Source organism: Palaemon carinicauda, chromosome 4, assembly GCF_036898095.1.
Source record: "Palaemon carinicauda isolate YSFRI2023 chromosome 4, ASM3689809v2, whole genome shotgun sequence".
Taxonomy (NCBI): Eukaryota; Metazoa; Arthropoda; class Malacostraca; order Decapoda; family Palaemonidae; genus Palaemon; species Palaemon carinicauda.
Genome location: NC_090728.1, coordinates 102,474,970 through 102,494,703, shown reverse-complemented (window position 1 = coordinate 102,494,703; position 19,734 = coordinate 102,474,970). Strand labels below are relative to the sequence as shown.

Below are 19,734 nucleotides of genomic sequence, written 5' to 3'. Positions count from 1 at the left end.
AAGCACCTCCAATCTTCCACCAATTCTTCCAACCCTCAACCCCCATCCTGGAAGAATATGTCCTAGAACGTACAAGAAGGTGATCAAGAGGGTAAAGTCCACCAGGTTCCAGGGAAGACTGTTCTGTGTTCCCAAGAAAGACTCGGACAAACTCAGAGTCATTCTGGACTTGTCCCCTCTCAACAAGTTCATTGGGAACAACAAATTCAAGATGCTGACTCTTCAACAGATAAGAGCCCTACTGCCTCACAAGGCTTACACGGTCTCAATAGACCTGGCGGACGCCTACTGGCACATTCCAGTGAATCACCAGGCTTCCTCCTACCTAGGATTCAGGCTTCAAAGAAGACGATACGCCTTCAGGGCTATGCCCTTCGGACTCAACGTGGCCCCAAGAATCTTCACGAAGCTCGCAGACACGATCGTCCAACAGCTACGCCTTCAAGGCGTCCAGGTGATGGCTTACCTAGACGATTGGTTGGCCTGGGCGACATCGTCAGAAGAATGCTCGCGTGCCTGCAGAAAGGTGACCTAGTTCCTGGAACATCTGGGTTTCAAAATCAACACCAAAAAGTCTTGACTGTCTCCAGCTCAGAAGTTTCAATGGCTGGGAATCCATTGGAACCTTCAGTCACGCCGTCTTTCCATCCCTCTGAAGAAAAGGAAGGAAATAGTCGAATCTGTCAAGAGACTTCTAAAATCCAAACGTATTTCAAGATGACAACAGGAACGAGTGCTCGGCTCCCTCCAGTTCGCCTCAGTGACAGAGTGCTACGAGCACAGCTGAAAGATGCATCGGGAGTCTGGAGACAAAACTCGTCCATCGCTCGAAGAGATCTCAAGAGACCTCTGCCAACTAGGCTTCGCTCATTCCTCAAGCTGTGGTCGGAGGCAAAGAACCTGAAAAGATCAGTTGCTCTTCAACCACCACCTCCGTCGGTCATCATCCACACGGATGCCTCGCTAGAAGGATGGGGAGGTCACTCCCACCAGCAAAAAGTTCAAGGAACATGGTCTCCCCTATTCAAGACATTTCACATCAACATCTTGGAGGCCATGGCGGTTCTTCTGACTCTGAAGAAACTGTCCCCTCGTCCTTCGATCCACATCCGTCTCACTCTGGACAGCGCCGTTGTGGTCAGATGTCTCAACCGTCAGGGCTCACGATCGCCCCAACTCAACCAGGTGCTGTTACCCATCTTCCGCCTAGCAGACAGGAAGAGATGGCACTTCTCAGCAGTTCACCTACAAGGATTCCGCAATGTGACGGCAGACGCTCTATCGAGGACAAGCCCCATAGAGTCGGAATGGTCCCTAGACACAAACTCATTCTCCTTCATCTCCCGTCAAGTCCCGGAACTGCAGGTCGACCTCTTCGCGACGAGTGACAACAACCAACTTCCTCTGTATGTGGCCCCATACGAGGACCCCAAAGCGGAAGCGGTGGACGCCATGTCCCTGGACTGGAACAGATGGTCCAAGATTTACCTGTTCCCTCCACCCAACCTTCTGCTGAAAGTCCTCTCCAAACTGAGAACCTTCAAGGGAACAGCAGCCCTAGTGGCTCCCAAGTGGCCCCGGAGCAACTGGTTCCCTCTAGTCCTGGATCTACAGCCTAAGCTGATCCCTCTGCCGGACCCAGTTCTCTCCCAGCAGGTTCAGAAGTCGACTGTCTTCGCTTCATCAAAGAAAACCCGAGACCTTCATCTCATGATTTTCTCTCCCTAGCTGTGAAGAAAAGGTTCGGAATCTCTAAGAAATGTTTAGACTTCCTAGAGGAATACAAAACAAAGTCTACCAGAAGGCAATATGAGTCATCCTGGAAGAAGTGGGTGTCCTCCGTCAAGGCAAGGAATCCTACGGAAATCTCCATAGATTTCTGTATGTCCCTCTTCGTTCACCTTCACGGACAAGGCTTAGCAGCCAATACGATTTCCACTTGTAAATCGGCCTTGACAAGACCACTACTGTACACCTTCCAGATAGACCTGTCCAACGAAATCTTTAACAAACTTCCGAAGGCATGTGCTAGACTCCGTCCTGCACCCCCACCGATACCCATCTCCTGGTCTCTGGATAAGGTGCTCCATTTTGCCCCTAGCCTGGACAATGAATCTTGCCCTCTGAAAGACTTGACTCAAAAAGTGATTTTCCTTTTTGCTCTCGCCTGGGGAGCCCGAGTCAGTGAAATAGTGGCTTTATCCAGAGAAGAGGGCCAGATACAGTTCGCCGAAACAGGGGAACTTACCTTCTTCCCTGACCCAACGTTTCTCTCTAAGAATGAACTCCCTACTAAGAGGTGGGGCCCATGGAGAATCTGCCCTCTGAAGGAAGATGTCTCTCTATGCCCAGTGGAGAGTCTAAAGGTCTATCTCTGAAGAACTTCAGACTTTGGCGGTGGACAATTCTTTAAAGGAGAAACGTCGGGCAGCGATTTGTCACTTATACAACTACTGTAAGGGCGAAGATCACCTACTTTATTCGCAGAGCGGATCCTGACAGTACACCCGCAGGTCATGATCCCAGGAAAGTCGCTCTCTTCCTTAAATTTCTTTCAAGGAATGTATTTCGAAAGCCTTCGATCTTTCACAGGCTGGAAATCCTCAAGAGTGTTTTTCAAACACTACGCGAAGCAGGTGCACGAAGTCAAGAGATTCGTGGCAGCCGCAGGTAGTGTATTGAAACCTGCTGCGTAGGACTGAGTTATTTCGGGGGACTAACTCAACGGGTGCCTGTGTTGACCCTAGTGCGATACATAGTGATTTTAAGTGGAGTGCCACTTAGTGTCACGAGAGACTGTCCTTCTAAAAGGTGAAGTAACATAGACTTGAACACGTGTGCCACATGTTTATTTGGACATGAAGTGTATTGTGACTTTGAAAGACTTTTAGTTCCCCTGGAACTCATGTGTGTAATGGCAAGTTCTTCCTTTTCAGATTCCACACCCTTGTCTTATGTAGTCCTTAGTCTATGTCTGTTAATCAACAATTTTACTGTAGATTATTTACCTTATTTCATATTATCGCGAATATTTTCTTGAATAAAATAGAAATTTCGCTACCATATGCGTCTTATTTCTCCCTACTATATGAAATACACTACTGTTACAGAGTTTTATCTCCCCTATTTTTACCTTTATTATAATTCATGTTATAATATGGCTCCTGTCTGAGATATGCTCACCTAAGAAAAGTGAAATATTTGTTCCAACACAAGTACTTAACTTTCCTGATCTGTCTGCGAGACCGACAAGATCCTCGTCTACAGGTGAGTTTTTCTTCATCAGGATACTTCAAGATGTTTCTTTCATCCAAACAGGACTTCCCTGCCAGGGGGGCAGGAAGCCATGTCATAGTTTATGCCATTGGTAGTGACATGTCACGGTCTCTAAGGTCATTAGACCAAAGGAATATTGTTTGAAGTCGAAGGGAAACGGGGAAAATCCACGATAGACTAATTCTCTGGTACACTTCCATCAGGACGTCATGGCTTGAGCCCAAAAAACGGATTTTGAGCAAAGCGAAAAATCTAGTTGTTCCGTAACCGAAATACAAACCACGCTATTTACATTGGGTTTACCTTTAAGCGCAGCTGAAATGACGAGCCAATAGTTTTAACGAGGGTTAATTACCCCCGCGCTAGTTAGCTACCCTTCCCCCCCACACCGGTGACTTGCATCACTTCACTTTTGGCTCGGCGGTGAACAGACATCGTCCTCGTTGACAGCCTTTAATCTTTTTTCTGCTTTTTCTTTTCTACAGCTTGTGTGTTGGTTTGAAGTTGACTTTCGTTATTATTATATTACAATGCGTACGTGCCCTGGTGTTGCCGGCCGCCCTTGTGGGACCTTTATGTCGGCCTTAGATACGGACCCTCACACCCTTTGCCCTCAGTGTCGGGACCGACGGTGTGACCAGGAAAGCATGTGTTGTGAGTGTAGGGAGTGGTCTGCCTACCAGTGGGAGAGGTTTGGCCGCCGGCGTAAGAAGTCCAAGAGAGACCGTTCTCCTTCGGGGGTTGCCTTGAAGGAGGTAGGTTCTCGGGATTCTTCTTTCGCCGCCCAAACCTCCTCCGAAGCTCCCCCTCGACTGACTCCTAAGGAGAGTCGGCCGAGTGGTAGCGCAGGCCCTAGTTCTGTTTCCCGACCTTGGGCGGGGGGAGAGGGCGTCGCCTCCCAAAGCGGGGCGGTTCCCCCTCCTCCTCCGGGGGAGGCCATTGATAACTCCTTGTCTAATGATGATCTCTTACAGATTTGGGCTTCCCTGGTGCTTAAGGGCTTGCCCTCCAGGGTCGCCTTGATTGACCTTGTCTCGTTGGGGGCCGCCGTTAAGCAGTCGCCGGCGGTAGCAGAGGTAGACCCTCTTGTCTATCGTCGACGTTGTGGTGGCAGAGGCCTCTGACGTGGCTGGGCAATCCTCTGCAGGTGCAGTTGAGGATGATGGTGCTGATGGCTCTCCTCCCCCTTCCGTACATCCTTCGAAGGGGGAAGTGAGTCCTACTGTTCAGCTTCCTTCTAAGGGAAGTGCTTTGACTGAGACTCCCCTTCGGAAGACTGATGGTCCTGATGATCTTCCCCGTGGCCGCCTCCGCCGTAAGGCTCACCGTCCGCTGCGTCGCAAGGGCCTCCCTTCCCCTTATATGGGGGTTAAGAGGCGCCTTTTTGGATCATCTTCCTCCGAAGGGGACTCTCCTCGTCGTACTCAGCCTACAGCTCCTGCTCCTTTGGACACCTCTGCAGACCGTTCTCCAACTCCTGCTAGATCTTCACCTTCTGGGGAACTAGTCACCCGACGGGCAACGGTCCCTTCGGGGCAAAGGGATTCTTCCCTTCCACGTGCAGTGCTAGCGCACAGGCGCTCTCCTGCTCGTCAGCGCTCTCCGACGAGCACACTCCTGATCGTCGGCGCTCTCCTGCTCGTCAATGCTCTCCTACTCGTCAGCGCTCACCTGTTCGCCGGCGCGCTCCTGATGTTCGCCCTCTTCGTCAGCGCTCTTTTGAGGATCATCGCCCTGTGGTCTCTGACCATCCTGCAGTTCCTGTTGAACTCCCTGCGCGCCATTAGTCTCCTGAGCTCTCTCATCCTGTGTCTACGCAACAACGTTCGCGTTCTCCAGCGCGTGTGTCAAAAGCACATGTTCGCCCACGCGCCTACGATCTTCCTGTTCCTGTTCGTGAACGCGTCACGCCACCTGTTCCTTCACAGGATCTCACGCGTTGCCCTCCTGCTAGCCAGCGATCACCTGCTCGCCAGCGTTCACCTGCTCGCCAGCGTGCACAGGCGATTTTAGTATCGCCTATTCATCAGCGTTCTACACGTCAACGATCACCTACGCGCCAGCGATCACCTGCTCGCCAGCGTTCACCTGCTCACCAGCGTGCACAGGCGATTTTAGTATCGCCTATTCATCAGCGATCACCTGTTTATCGGCGATCTCCGGACCGCCCGCGTGATTTACAACCTGCGCGCACGCGTTCTCCAACGCTTCGTCGACCAGAGGTTCTGAAGGGACATGGTTCGCCATCGCGCGATCAATCACCTGCGCGTGCTGCGCGCTATCGCTCGCCAACGCGTCACCATGCGACAACGCGCCATCGCCCACCTGCGCGTCAGCGCTCGCCAGCTCACCACTGATCGCTTGTTGATCTACATCGCCAGCAATCTTCCTCACCCACGCGGCAGCACGTTTCCTCGCCAACGCTTTCGTTCGCCGACTCGGATATGCGCTCATTCACCTGTACACTCGCTCCCGTGACCGCTCGCCCTCGCGCGACCATCGTTCGCAGCGAATTTCGCAGCCAGTGGTAGCAGCAGGAACGCGTGTTCCTAGACAACGCTCGGGATCGCCTCCACCCAAACACAGGATTGTAGTGCAGGACAAGGATAATACTGAGGAGAGGTTAGTGCATCATTCTTCCCCACCTCCTTTTCAGGCAGGTACTGTGGTGTCCACTACAAAGGATCGCCCGATCGCTTTCCCTTTAGCGAGGATTTCGGACTCTGTGTCCTTGGAGCAACAGACTTGGTTTGGTCCTCTGGCACGGGCGTTATTGAGGGTTATGAAGCCAGCACTCGCCGACCAGGGTAACAAACCAACGGCTGTCTCTCCTACGCTGAAGAGAAAGAGAGGAGTGGACTTCGTGGTGACTTCCCCCAGGGCGAATTTGGTTCCCAAGAGGTCTGTCGCAAAGCCCCCTTCTGCTTGAGTGCTTTCTCCTTCTCCCGTGGACGAGGCCTTTCCGTCCTCGGGTGAGTCCAGTGAAGCGGTAGTCTTCCCCTCGGCACCAAGGGAGGAGACTTTGCTTCATGGAGGAGAATCGTCTCGTGAGGAAGGGGCTTCTCGAACCAATTTTTTGGGATCCTGTATCCCTCCCAGGAGGGAATCCAAGGACTCCAAGACCGTCCCGAAATCATCTTCGAGGATTCGCCAGGAACCCACGGCTCCCCGGGGGAACGTCCACGCTTCACCCCAGGAAGAGATCCCTGGGACAGGAGACTTAGCTGCCAGCCCGCAGGGAGGAGATCAGCAGGAATCCGAACATGCCTTCTGGCAGGTCCTAAGCCTGATAAGGCAACTTAACGGGCTTATGGATCCAGTCATCGCCCCCCGTGAAGGCAAAGACACTATCTTAGATGAAGTGTTTGACGTTTGGAAGGCCATTAAGTCCAGTGCGGCTCTGCCCTGGTCTCGGGGTCTGAAGAGTGCCAGAGCTAGGGCCAACGCTCAGCTTGCGATTCTTGCCTCCTCCAGTCGTTCCTCTGCCGGGAACAAGCTCATCCCTCCTCCTCCTCTTCAGCAGAGGAGGTATTTCGAGATTCTGGGCGAGTCCAGTCTCGCTCTTCCTCTCTATCACTCTGTGGAGGAGCTGGCGAAGGGAGTTCCCCTTGAGAAGCTCTCTGCCCGGCAGGTGTCATTCTCGGCGGCAGAGATCCTTAGCCACGAGAAGGTCGCTAAGTGTGCCATGCAGGCCACTTCGTGGCTGGACTTTTGGCTAGGATCTCTGGGCATCCTATTGCGCTCGGAGGACTTGTCCAAGGAGACCAATGGGAAGGCCCTGGAGACCTTCTTGCTCTCGGACGCCCGCTCCATCGAGTTTTTGGCGCACCAGGTTACCACCCTGTGGGCCAACTCGGTGTTGAAGCGTCGCGATGCTGTGTCCGAGAGATTCCATCCGAAGGTCCCCGCCGTGGATGTGTGTAGGCTCCGACATGCTTCCCTTCTGGGGGAAAACCTGTTTGAGCCTCAAGACATGGAGCGAACGGCTGAGAGGTGGAGGAAATCCAGCACGGACTCCCTCCTCCATAGGGCCCTTACAGCTCGGCCCTATAAGCCTCCAGCTCCGCCGCAACAGCAGCAGCAGCCTCGTAAGGCTCCAAAGCAGGCACCGACAGTTAAGAAGGTGGTGTCTAAGCCCCAGCGCTTTCCAGCCAAGGTCAAGAGGGGCGGTAAGTCCTCCAGGGGAGGCAAGACTCCTTGGGGTGGCAGCCGCAAGCCCTAGGGGTGGCAGTCCCCCTGCGTGTCCACCTGTGGGGGGATGCCTTCAGCGTTGCGTCCGCAGGTGGCAGCAACACGGGGCCGATGCTTGGACGGTCTCAGTGATCGGCCAAGGCTATCGCGTCCCGTTCACAACATCTCGACCCCTGACAGCGAATCCAGTGTCGTTGAGCTCCTATGCCACGGGATTGGCAAAGGGGCTGGCCCTTCAGGCCGAAGTCGAGACCATGCTCGAGAAGGGTGCTCTCCAGGAGGTCGTCGACGGCTCCCCAGGCTTCTTCAGTCGACTCTTTCTTGTAAAGAAGGCTACTGGAGGCTGGAGACCTGTCATCGACCTCTCGGCTCTGAACGGGTTTGCAGCATGGAGACAGCAGACACGGTCAGACTTGCTGTGAGACCACAAGACTTCATGTGCACACTGGATCTAAAGGACGCGTACTTCCAGATCCCAATCCATCCGTCTTCCAGGAAGTCCCTGAGATTTTGCCTAGACGACAAGATCTACCAGTTCATGGTGCTGTGTTTCGGTCTCTCCACAGCTCCTCAGGTGTTCACCCTGATTTCATCTTGGGCGCACAGGAACGGCATTCGTCTCCTTCGTTATGTGGACGATTGGCTGATCCTAGCATACTGGGAGTCGACCCTTCTTCGACACCGAGACAGGCTTCTGGATCTTTGCCAGGATCTGGGGATCGTGGTAAACCTTGAGAAGTCCTCTCTGCAGCTGTCCCAACGACTGGTTTATCTAGGCATGCTAATAGACACCAATCTCCACAAAGCCTTTCCATCAGACGACCGGATAGCAAGGCTGAGGAGGGTGGCGGAACCCTTCCTAAGGCGAGAGGAACTCCCCGCCCAATCGTGGTTGCGTCTCTTAGGTCACCTATCCTCCCTGGCTCGTCTGGTCCAAACAGCCGCCTCAGGATGAGATCCCTTCAATGGCGGCTCAAGTCCCGGTGGAATCAAGGAGGACATTCTGATCCCAATGGGTTCTCTGGAACAGACGGACTTGTGATGGTGGCTGGTCGACGAGAACCTGCGGAAGGGAGCGAGTCTTCTCGTCCTCCCCCCCGGAATTGACGCTGTTTTCGGACGCGTCAAAAGAAGGGTGGGGGGCGCACGTTCTGAACCAGAGGGCCTCAGGCATTTGGTCAGAATCAGAAAAGTGCCTATACATCAACCTGCTAGAATTGATGGCCGTCTTTCTGGCTCTTCAGCAGTTCCAACGGTCCCTGGCGGGTCACTCCGTGGTGATGATGAGCGACAACACCACGGTAGTGGCTTATATCAACAAGCAGGGAGGCACTTTCGCAGCAGCTATCCCATCTTGCAGTAGAGACACTGAGGTGGACCGAAATCCACTCGATAACACTATCAGCTCGCTTCATTCCTGGCAAGAGGAATGTGCTCGCCGACAGTCTGAGCAGGGCCTCGCAGATAGTGAGTACTGAGTGGTCTTTGGATCCTCAGATAGCCAACAAAGTCCTGACTTTGTGGGGTTCCCCGACTGTGGACTTGTTCCCGACAGCTTTGAACTTCAAGCTGTCCCTGTACTGCTCCCCAGTCCAGGACCCCAAGGCGCTCTGGCAAGATGCTTTCCAGCAACGGTGGGACAACATCGACGTGTACGCCTTCCCACCGTTCTGTCTGATGAGAAGGGTGCTCAACAGGACCAGACTATCGGTCAACTGTTCGATGACTCTGGTAGCCCCGCTATGGCATCACGCGGAATGGTTTCCGGACCTTCTGCAGCTCCTGACGGAGCTCCCGAGGGAGCTTCCTCCACGACACGAGCTTCTCAGACAACCCCACTCCGGCGTCCCTCACAGGGCCGTAGCCTCGCTTCGGCTTCACGCCTGGAAACTATCCAGCGTCTCCTTGCGGAGAGAGGCTTTTCGCAACAGGTTGCGGAGAGAATGTCTCGGCACCTGCGAAGGTCCTCTGAGGGAGTCTACCAAGCAAAGTGGAGAGTCTTTTGTGGCTGGTGTCGTGGAAGGGGTATCTCTCCACTCGATGCCACTATTCCAGCAATAGCGGACTTCCTCGTTTATCTGCGGGAAGAAATGCGCCTTTCTGTCTCGGCAGTGAAAGGCTATCGCTCAGCCTTAGGCTTGGCCTTCAGACTGAAGGGCGTGGATATTTCTTCATCGCTAGAACTCTCTCTACTCATACGTAGCTATGAGCTTACCTGCCCCCAGTCGGAAGCGAGACCTCTTTGGAACGTGGTTCGAGTCCTCAGGTCTCTTATGAGACCTCCCTTCGAACCATTACGCCAGGCCTCTGATCGCCACCTGTCTTGGAAGACGGCTTTCCTACTCGCTTTGGCTTCGGCCAAGTGGGTTAGTGAACTTTATGGTCTCTCGTACTACATCGCCCATTCAAGGGGATGGGGGGAGGTAACGTTCAGGTTCGTCCCTGAGTTTGTTGCCAAGACTCAGAATCCTGGAGTGCCGGATCCTCGCTTCGACTCTTTCAGGATCGCGAGTCTCCGTTCTGTAACAAGCGACCCAGACCAACTGCTACTATGTCCAGTGAGGTGTCTGAGGCACTACTTGAAGAGAACGGCTGTAGTCCGTCCTCAAGTGCGAGCTTTGTTTGTGAGCACAGGCAGGACTAAGAGGAGGGTTACCAGAAACACCCTCTCAGCTTGGATTCGAAGGGTTATCCATCATGCCTTGAATCCTGACCCTCCTCCGTCACGTCGCCCTCGGGCCCATGATGTCAGGGGTATTGCTACATCCCTACAAATGACAAATTCGAAGATAATTTGTATTTTTCCTAACCATACAAACCTTAGCTATATACACATATGTGCCCACCATCCCTGACCCCCAAGTTAAGTCCTACCTCTAAGTGAAGTGAAGCAAGTCACCGTTGTGTGTGTGTGTGGGTGTGGGGGGGGGGTGGGGGGGAGGAAGCTACCCTTCCCCTACCCCCTGCTAACTAGCGCGGGGGTAATTAACCCTCGTTAAAACTATTGGCTCGTCATTTCAGCTGCGCTAAAAGGTAAACCCAATGTAAATAGCTAAGGTTTGTATGGTTAGAAAAAATACAAATTATCTTCGAATTTGTCATTTTTGGGTGAGATAGCCAGGACGTCCTGATGGACCCGCCCTCGTTCTCTACTCGGCCTGTCAGGCCCCTCCCTTTCTTATTGTATCATGGAGGCTGACAGATACGCCGGAAGGAATGAAGCGTGTGGATGTGACGTCAATCAAGATGGCGGCCATTTGTTTACGTCGCTAGGTACCGTAACAGTAACGCAGGAGGAGAGTTTTGTAACGGCTCCTCCTATACTTGCCACACTTCCCCCTCGAAGCGTAAACGCTATGTGGGGTGCAGATAGCTATGTGGTGTGTCAAGCATACGTCCCCTGTTATTATGCGATATCCTAAAGGGTAACCTTATGGGTACTCGCGCTAGAAGTTAGAATTCTGTGAAACCTTTAGTTTAATTTTCTGGGAATATCTACTGTAGTCCTATATACCCTCAGGAAGCTACTGAAGGAACCTTTCATCAGGACGTCATGGCTATCTCACCCAAAAATAGATTTTTCGCTTCGCTCAAAATCCGTTAAGTATCTCCAATAGAGGGTCATTAGAATTGGAGTATAGTGAAAGATTGAAAAATGTAAATCAGGCAATGGCTGGCTTAGGTAAAATTAGGTAATCAAATTGCCTGAAATTGCAAATAAAAATCAAAGCCCTCAGAAGAATATTGCGAGTTAGATGATAGGACAGGATTAGAAATTAAACTATAAGAGAGATTATTCGATTACCATATGTGGATGAGATCATGGCGAGTGGTAGATGGAGATGTGTTGGGCATACTCTTCGCACTCCCCAAGAGAGATTAGTTCACTAAACTTTTAACTGGGCTCCACAAGGCATTAGAAAAGTTGAAAGAATCAGGCCAACATGGCTGAGACCTGTGAAGTGGGAGGGAATGAGTGGAGAAGTATTGAATTGAAAGCTCAAGATAGAGAAGATTGGCGAAATCTAACCGAGGTGTAGGAAATGATGATGATGATTGTAGGGTTGCAATTTTATTTTATTTTTTTTATTGAGCTTTGTAGTTTGTTGGGACAGACCTGGTTTAAAATATAAGTTATCTGAAAGACGATACTTTAAAAACTGTTCCTCGCCCAACCTAAAGTAGGAGCTATCCTTACCTACCAGTGGTCTACCCACCCCTCCTTAAACTCAAATATTTTGCCTACCCTAAGACTTGAGTCTTAACCCTAAGTTGGTTTTCTATCCAGCTACACTCCTGTCAAGGTAACACTAAGTCATGTATTATAAATCTTGAAACTAGCTTGTATCGTATTTCAGACCAAAATAGAGAACAACTTCCCTATAAACTAATTCGATTTGACAAGTACCGTAATTGGAAACTTTACGCAGTTCCAACGAACTACTTTTGCCCAATTGACTATTTCATCTTTTGTTTGGAAGACTATTGTTTTTTTATTAAAATATACAAATTGTTTGTCATTATATTTTCGATGCAAATTTCCACTGAAGTGTTTTTTGCGAAGAAAGTATACTACTATCCACTAATAATGGGACCTTTCTCCCAGTAAGGAAAGTTTTTTGGTATTTGTGTTTACTCTGGGTTAGTTAGCACAGGAGTCAGTATCTACTTGCTTCTCGACAGGCTTTGATAAACCTGTTGTACCATTTTATGACTACTGTAAAGTGTTGGGTCTGTGGGATAAGGACTTGAGTTTTTTGCATGCCACACATTATTGTTTCTGTTTCTTCAGCCTGTACATTATAGGTATACTAAACTTAATTTTTTCCAGATGCCTGAAGAACCAATAACTGAGGAGGTCGAGACCTTCGCCTTCCAGGCGGAAATTGCTCAGTTGATGTCCCTGATCATCAACACTTTCTACAGCAACAAGGAAATCTTCCTCAGAGAATTGATCTCCAACTCCTCTGATGCCTTGGATAAGGTCCGCTACGAGTCCCTCACGGATCCTTCTAAACTCGATTCTGGGAAAGATCTGTACATCAAGATCATCCCAGATAAGGACGACAGGACCCTCACCATTATTGACAGGTAAGCCATGAGTCATGATGTAATAAAGGTTTAAAGGTTTCTCATGAATGGTAGGGGACAGTGACATTGCCTTACCAAGCAGGAAAATGCCCTAGAGACTGACCTTATACTGTATAGATATGATCAGTGCCAAAGTCCCCTCTCCACCCAAGCTATGACCAAGGAGGGCCAGGCAATGGCTGCTGATGACTCGGCAGATGGACTTAAAGGCTTCCCAAAAACTAATAAGGAACTAGATTGAGTGGTACTCGAACCCCAGGCTGGGGATCACCAGTTATTGATATCTGTCTGTTTATACTTATATATCTGATTTATGACCACTGGTATTTTCTGCATATTATTTGGAGCCCTTGTATTTTGTTGGGATAGACCTGGACTGCAAGAAAATTTGTAGAAAGAATGAGGACCTCTCCCTTTATTGGTGTTTTTTAACGAAATGGAAGTTACAAGATCACTCTTTCTGATGAGTAATATCTCTTCATACTATGACCACTCAGCTCATGAAAAGTGGCAACGGACCTGAATAACAGAAAACTTAAAAAAAGAAAGATAAAATTCCACTCTTGTGCAGGTCCTTTTATATGTCCAAAATATTAACTGTCAATTGTTCTGTTAATGATTGTCCCAACATTCTACATGGTACCACCTCTGGGTGCATGAACGGAAGATCCTCTTATCCGTATAAATTGTTTAATACTGTGTTGGCAGAGTACCATGTATATTGTTGTCGAGATGGGCATGTTCTATACACTATTAGTACTTTTCGTATAAAAGTAACATGCACTAAGCCTTTTTTTTTTTCAAGTAACTTTTTAAAACGTGAACAAATTTGATTTTTAATGTTTGATGGACCCCATTTCTTATAAACATGCATGTGATGTTAATTTACATATTATATGGGTTAATCCCCATTTATTGTACGAAAGTGATGGGCACAAGTTGAAAATATATATAAGTTACTTACAATAAAACCATAATCACTGTCCATTCTTACTTTGAATTGCTAAATCTGAAAAGTCCTTAGTCCTCTTTTTGTGAAGTGTGGTTGTGGTGTATTTATTGGTACTCTGAACTATACTGCTACAAGTAATTGGGAGAAATCCGTATATGTTAACTGCAATTTAAGAAGGAAATTAACACGAGTACAAACCCAACCTAGGAGCAGTATTCTTTCCTACCAGAGGAGTGTCCCCTTAGACTGCTGTATCTTTTGCCTAAGACTAAGTCTCAGCCCTTTCTTTTCTAACTAGTTTCACTCCTAAAATGGGTTTTACAGACATATCTCCTAGTTTAATCTGTCCATAAAACTTGGAAAAACTTGTACTTCCTGACAATTAACAATATACTAAAACCAATCAAAATACCTGTAAACATTTTATATCTTCCATAAGTGAAATTGCCACCAGTTTTAGATGCTAATAATACAAACATCTTTCTTTAATACTAATCAAATGTTACATAGTTGTAGGAGGAGCTAGTATTAAAAAGATGAAAATTATAGAACACGGGACAACGTTTCTAGGAAAAATAACTTTTCCTACAGTGAGAAGTGTGCTTTCACCGAATTTGACCTTAACAGTATTTCCTCTGCACTTAGGCCGTTCTTGATATGGACTCCTCCCTTCCCAACGTACACAAGTGGGAATCTGGGACTTTGAGTGTGCGTAAACAGGACAAAACGGTATTTAACACTATTGAGAGTTGTAAACGGCTACAGAATTTGACAAACTCACCTAACCTAACAGTTCCCAGGTCACAGACTTGGGGGCGGGGCCAAGTACTCGGGCCCTCCTTCCCAGGTCACAGACCTAGCAGTCAGGGCAAGTCCCATAAATGGGGGTCATGGGGCTTGCCCAGGTCACAAACTAAAAGTAAATCACAAATAAATCCTTACCAGAATTCCACTTGGGACACTTAACCTTTGAGGGATATCACAATGAGCTTTTAATAAATTATTCAATACACCATGCCTACCGTGAAACTTGCCTATTTTTTCGTGGATTTATTATGTGTCCCAGAGAATAATGTATAGATAAGAAAAGGCTAGTTTTACACTTTATTGATTTACCAATATGATTTTCCCCACCCAAAACCCCCAGTTCCCAGGCCCCCATTACCATAGGATATATTAGGGTATCTTATTAACTAATTATTTGCGATGAAAATAAAGGTCAATTTTTGAAAAAAGGACTTTTTCTATATATAACCCAATTTCTCTATTAGTAAAGCTTTTCCTATGTTCTTCTATAATAGTACTGTACCTTTAAAAGGGGGTGGAGAGTATTTAGAAGCAGTGGAGGTAAGAGATTTGCCAATAGGAAGTCACAGGACCAAAAAAAAAAAAAAAAAAAATAAATAGATATGGTTGGAGGTTGCAAATAAGTACTAGAATTATTACAGGAAATGGGATATCAAAATTTGGATAGTAGAACCACCTGTTGGGAATTTAATTAACTTCTTTAATACTTTTGTCATGTTGATGAAAATAAAGCAGTATAAATGGAATTTTTATGAAAATAGATATCTTAAGTTATTCTAAACTGTTGAGTTAAGTAATTGGATTCATCTAGTCTTAGTACAGTTATGTTCAATTATGTCGGCGAAAATTTTTCTACCAATATTGTGATATAGTAAACTAAAATGTTTTTTTTTTACAGTGGTATTGGCATGACCAAGGCTGACCTGGTCAACAACCTCGGTACCATCGCCAAGTCAGGCACAAAGGCCTTCATGGAAGCTCTACAGGCTGGTGCTGACATTTGCATGATTGGTCAGTTTGGTGTAGGTTTCTACTCTGCGTATCTTATTGCCGACAAAGTCACCGTAATTTCCAAGAATAATGATGATGAACAGTACATTTGGGAGTCCTCAGCAGGAGGCTCCTTCACTGTGGGAGCTGACCATGGGGAACCCATCGGCCGTGGTACAAAGATCACACTCCACCTGAAGGAAGATCAGACAGAGTACTTAGAGGAGAGTCGCATTAAGGAAATTGTGAAGAAACATTCACAATTTATTGGCTATCCCATCAAACTTGTGGTTGAGAAGGAAAGGGATAAGGTATGTTATCCTCTCCTATTTATTTACTATTAAAATTTTTCAAACTTATTTTAATCTCTACAGTAGTATACTAACTGTGAAAAAATCACTCATCTTTGATATAGTTACCAATTATTTTGGTAATTAACTCATCTTTTAATGTAGTTAACATTTATTTTGGTAATTAACTCATCTTTTGATGTAATTAAACTTATTTTGGTAATTCACTCATCTTTTGATATACATACCACTTTGGTAATTCACTCATCTTTGATATATTTACCCATTTCATAGGTTCCTTACATTATTTGGGTTAAATGCTCGAGGATGTTACTACAGTTACATTTTTTATTTAATGTTTTCAGGAAGTATCTGATGATGAAGAAGAGAAGGAGCCAGAAGAAAAGAAGGAGCCAGAAGAAAAGAAGGAGCCAGAAGAAAAGAAGGAAGAGGATGAGGAAAAGCCCAAGATTGAGGATGTAGGAGAAGACGAAGATGCTGACAAGAAGGAAGAAGGCAAAAAGAAGAAGACTGTCAAGGAGAAGTACACAGAGGATGAAGAACTTAACAAGACCAAGCCTCTGTGGACCAGAAATCCAGATGACATTTCTCAAGAAGAATATGGAGAGTTCTACAAATCCCTAACAAATGACTGGGAAGATCATCTGGCTGTCAGGCACTTCAGTGTTGAAGGCCAGCTTGAGTTCCGTGCCCTGTTGTTCCTTCCCCGTCGGGCTCCTTTCGATCTGTTTGAAAACCGTAAGCAGAAGAATAAGATAAAGCTTTACGTACGAAGAGTTTTCATCATGGAAAATTGCGAGGATCTCATTCCCGAATACTTGAACTTCTTTAATGGTGTCGTTGATTCGGAAGATCTGCCCCTCAACATCTCTCGTGAAATGCTGCAACAAAACAAGATCTTGAAGGTTATCCGCAAAAACTTGGTCAAAAAGTCCATGGAACTGTTTGATGAACTCACTGAGGATAAGGACAACTACAAGAAGTTCTATGAGAATTTCTCTAAGAATCTGAAATTGGGTATCCACGAAGATTCCACAAACAGAAAGAAATTGGCAGATTTCTTACGCTACCACACTTCTTCCTCAGGAGATGAGATGTGTTCCTTGAAGGACTATGTCTCCCGAATGAAGGAGAATCAAAAGCACATCTATTACATCACTGGTGAATCTCGTGAACAGGTACACAACTCTGCCTTTGTTGAGAGGGTCAGGAAACGTGGATTCGAGGTCATCTACATGACTGAACCCATTGATGAATATTGTGTGCAACAGCTGAAGGAGTACGATGGTAAGCAGTTGGTGTCCGTTACAAAGGAAGGTTTGGAACTCCCAGAAGATGAGGAAGAGAAAAAGAAGTTTGAAGAACAGAAGACCAAGTTTGAAAACCTTTGCAAGGTGAGTGTTGCCCAAAGATAGTATACCCTTTCAATTCAAGTTTTATTTTTTAATATTTGCATTAGATTTTGTATTTGTCAGAATTAGAGCTATCATGAAGTTGATAGCTTCTGTTTTAGCAATCTTCATTCTCTTAAGTTTTCACTGCAGATTTTCTATTCTAAATTCAATTCACTTTACAGGTCTTCATTCTCTGGAAAATTTTATGAACCTTGATAGTATTCTCCATTCTAATAGAATATATATCACTACAGGTTATGAAGGACATCTTGGATAAGCGTGTAGAGAAGGTGGTTGTCAGCAACAGGCTCGTCACTTCCCCCTGCTGTATCGTCACATCCCAGTATGGCTGGACTGCCAACATGGAAAGGATCATGAAAGCCCAAGCTCTGAGGGACACCTCCACCATGGGATACATGTCTGCCAAAAAGCACCTGGAAATCAACCCAGACCACTGCATCATAGACTCCCTTCGCCAAAAGGCAGATGCTGACAAAAATGACAAATCAGTCAAGGATCTTGTCATGTTGCTGTTCGAGAGCTCCCTGCTTTCCTCAGGGTTCACCCTTGAAGATCCTGGTGTCTTTGCCAGTAGGATCTACAGGTAACTAATCTAAATGCATTAGATGAAAATCCCTTTGTCCTGTGGCCAGTTACAATGTTTTCGTTTGCCTTGTACATAACTCGTTTGCCTTGTACATAACTTGTTGCATCCTTTAACAAAGTTTGTTTTTTGAATACATTTCCTCTGTGGAAGCTTTAACTTTCAAGTCAGCATATAGTGAATGTCAATTTTATGTATTGGTTTGAATAGTATAATAGAACTAGTTATGGTTTTTCTAAATCATGTTATTTTTATTTGCAGAATGATCAAGCTTGGTCTAGGAATCGACGAGGATGACATGACCGTTGAAGAAACTGCTGAAGGTGCCACTGAGAAGGAGATGCCACCACTGGAAGGAGATGATGAAGATGCCTCTCGAATGGAGGAAGTAGACTAATCCCTACATTTTTCACTAGTCAACCTAATTGAAATATCATTTCATATCTCATCTCATTACATCCTAATAGTGTTAATCTCCAATCATCACCAATGCACTCCTCTCTCATGTGACATCTTTATCACTATTTGCCTTCTTTATAGAAACCAAGTTCAGTAACAAGTATTGAGTTTCAAAACCTTCATCAAGGTTGATGTCATATTTGCTTTAATTGAAGTTTTTTCTGTGATTCATATTGGACTAAACGTTCCTTGAACATTCCTATTTGTGTACAATGTTGTTCAACGTGATTTTTTTTTTTGTATTAACTTCCCCTGAACATTCCTTTTTGTGTACAATACTATTCAATCTTTTCCTTTTTGTTAATAAAACTTTCATATTTATATTTCTATTATTTATTTGTCCAGAAGGTTTTTGTGGAAAGTAAAGTAACTTTGTGTTAAAATGTTGATAAAGGTAATTGACAAATCTATATTAATCATGCAGTGCGAGTCCTCCAAAGTAAAGCAGTGTTGAAGCCAGTAATGGGTTGAGAAAGTCATTTAGCAAGTTTTATGAGTAAGGTTATTTACTTACACATACTGCAAATGGTATTCATCATAAGTAACATTGTATGTGGACTCTTGGCATAATTTGTTTATTCCTACCTGGATACAAACTACAGAGTCATTTATATGGGTTACTCAGTCTTTTTCTCTACTACCAGAAAATCAAAGAAAATTGGTTTGATTACATCATACCCGGTTGCTAAGCAACCACTGTGCATGCGACGTAAAACGCCTGCACTTAATGCTTCCCCACAACACACTTGGCCGCAAAGTTGAGAGAACGTACCCCACTAACTCTACAATCCGCAGACATCCGCACCCGCCCTTGTAGCGATTAGTGCTTATCTTTAATATTCACTGTCACTTGCATAACTCATTATTTGTGAATTACGAGTGGGTGAGCTATGACTGTAAGCCGAATTCTATCTTCATGCCCCAGCTGTGATAGGTGTCCCTGTAGTACTTATATGAGCTGGGTAGATGTTGATCCGTACTTGGTTTGTCCTAGTTGCGGTAAAAGATGTTCAGTGGATTCACCATGTGAATACTGTAAGGAGTGGCAGGCCTCCCAGTGGAAGAGGTATTGTTCTTGTCGCAAGAAATTATTTGATAGAGATCGTTTCATAGTTTTGTAATCAGTGGCAAGAAATGAAAAGTCCGTTCTGCAGTGAACCTTATTCCCTAACCAGGTTCTTAGTGTTAGGAATCCACTGATGCACCAGTCACGAATGATAAAGTCCAATTGTAATTTTGCAAATATTTTATCATCCAGTGTTGATGATGTAAAATATGAACTTAACCAGTAATTGTAGCGGATCCTCTGGCTACGGCTGCTGTGCTCCCAGAACCGGATCTAATCGGTACCATCAGTCCCTGATTACCCTGTTATGCTTGGATCTCCCTCACCCTCAACAAGTGTGTTGAATGGAGAACCTTACATGTCAGATTACACAGATAAGATCTTTCCATTCTTGTAAGTATATCTCTAATCAGACACTTGAAAGTATCTTTGCTTCTTTCAGAACCTTAGAGTAGAACCTGCTGTTTCTCCCCATGCCGTAGCAGCCTTATTCAAAGACCCTTATCATTCTCCAGCTCGTATAAACGAGTAAGGCTTTCTTTGTACCCCCAGGGGACCTTTGCAATGATCTCTTTAAAGCGTTCTTAGGGCAC

The 19,734-nt window shown here is 46.4% G+C and overlaps 1 protein-coding gene across 2 annotated transcripts in view; it reads left to right on the top strand.

The window, feature by feature from the left end:
- LOC137640085 (heat shock protein 83-like) overlaps nt 1-18,396 on the top strand; it is a 31,297-nt gene extending 12,901 nt beyond the window's left edge. For both annotated transcript variants that reach the window (XM_068372540.1, XM_068372539.1), the window contains exons 2-6: nt 12,299-12,558; nt 15,216-15,618; nt 15,963-17,012; nt 17,267-17,616; nt 17,878-18,396. In XM_068372540.1, coding sequence (XP_068228641.1) covers nt 12,299-12,558; nt 15,216-15,618; nt 15,963-17,012; nt 17,267-17,616; nt 17,878-18,013 — 2,199 coding nt within the window. In that variant the 3' untranslated portion in view covers nt 18,014-18,396. The remainder of the gene's footprint in view (nt 1-12,298; nt 12,559-15,215; nt 15,619-15,962; nt 17,013-17,266; nt 17,617-17,877) is intronic.
- The last annotated feature ends 1,338 nt before the right edge of the window (nt 18,397-19,734 follow it).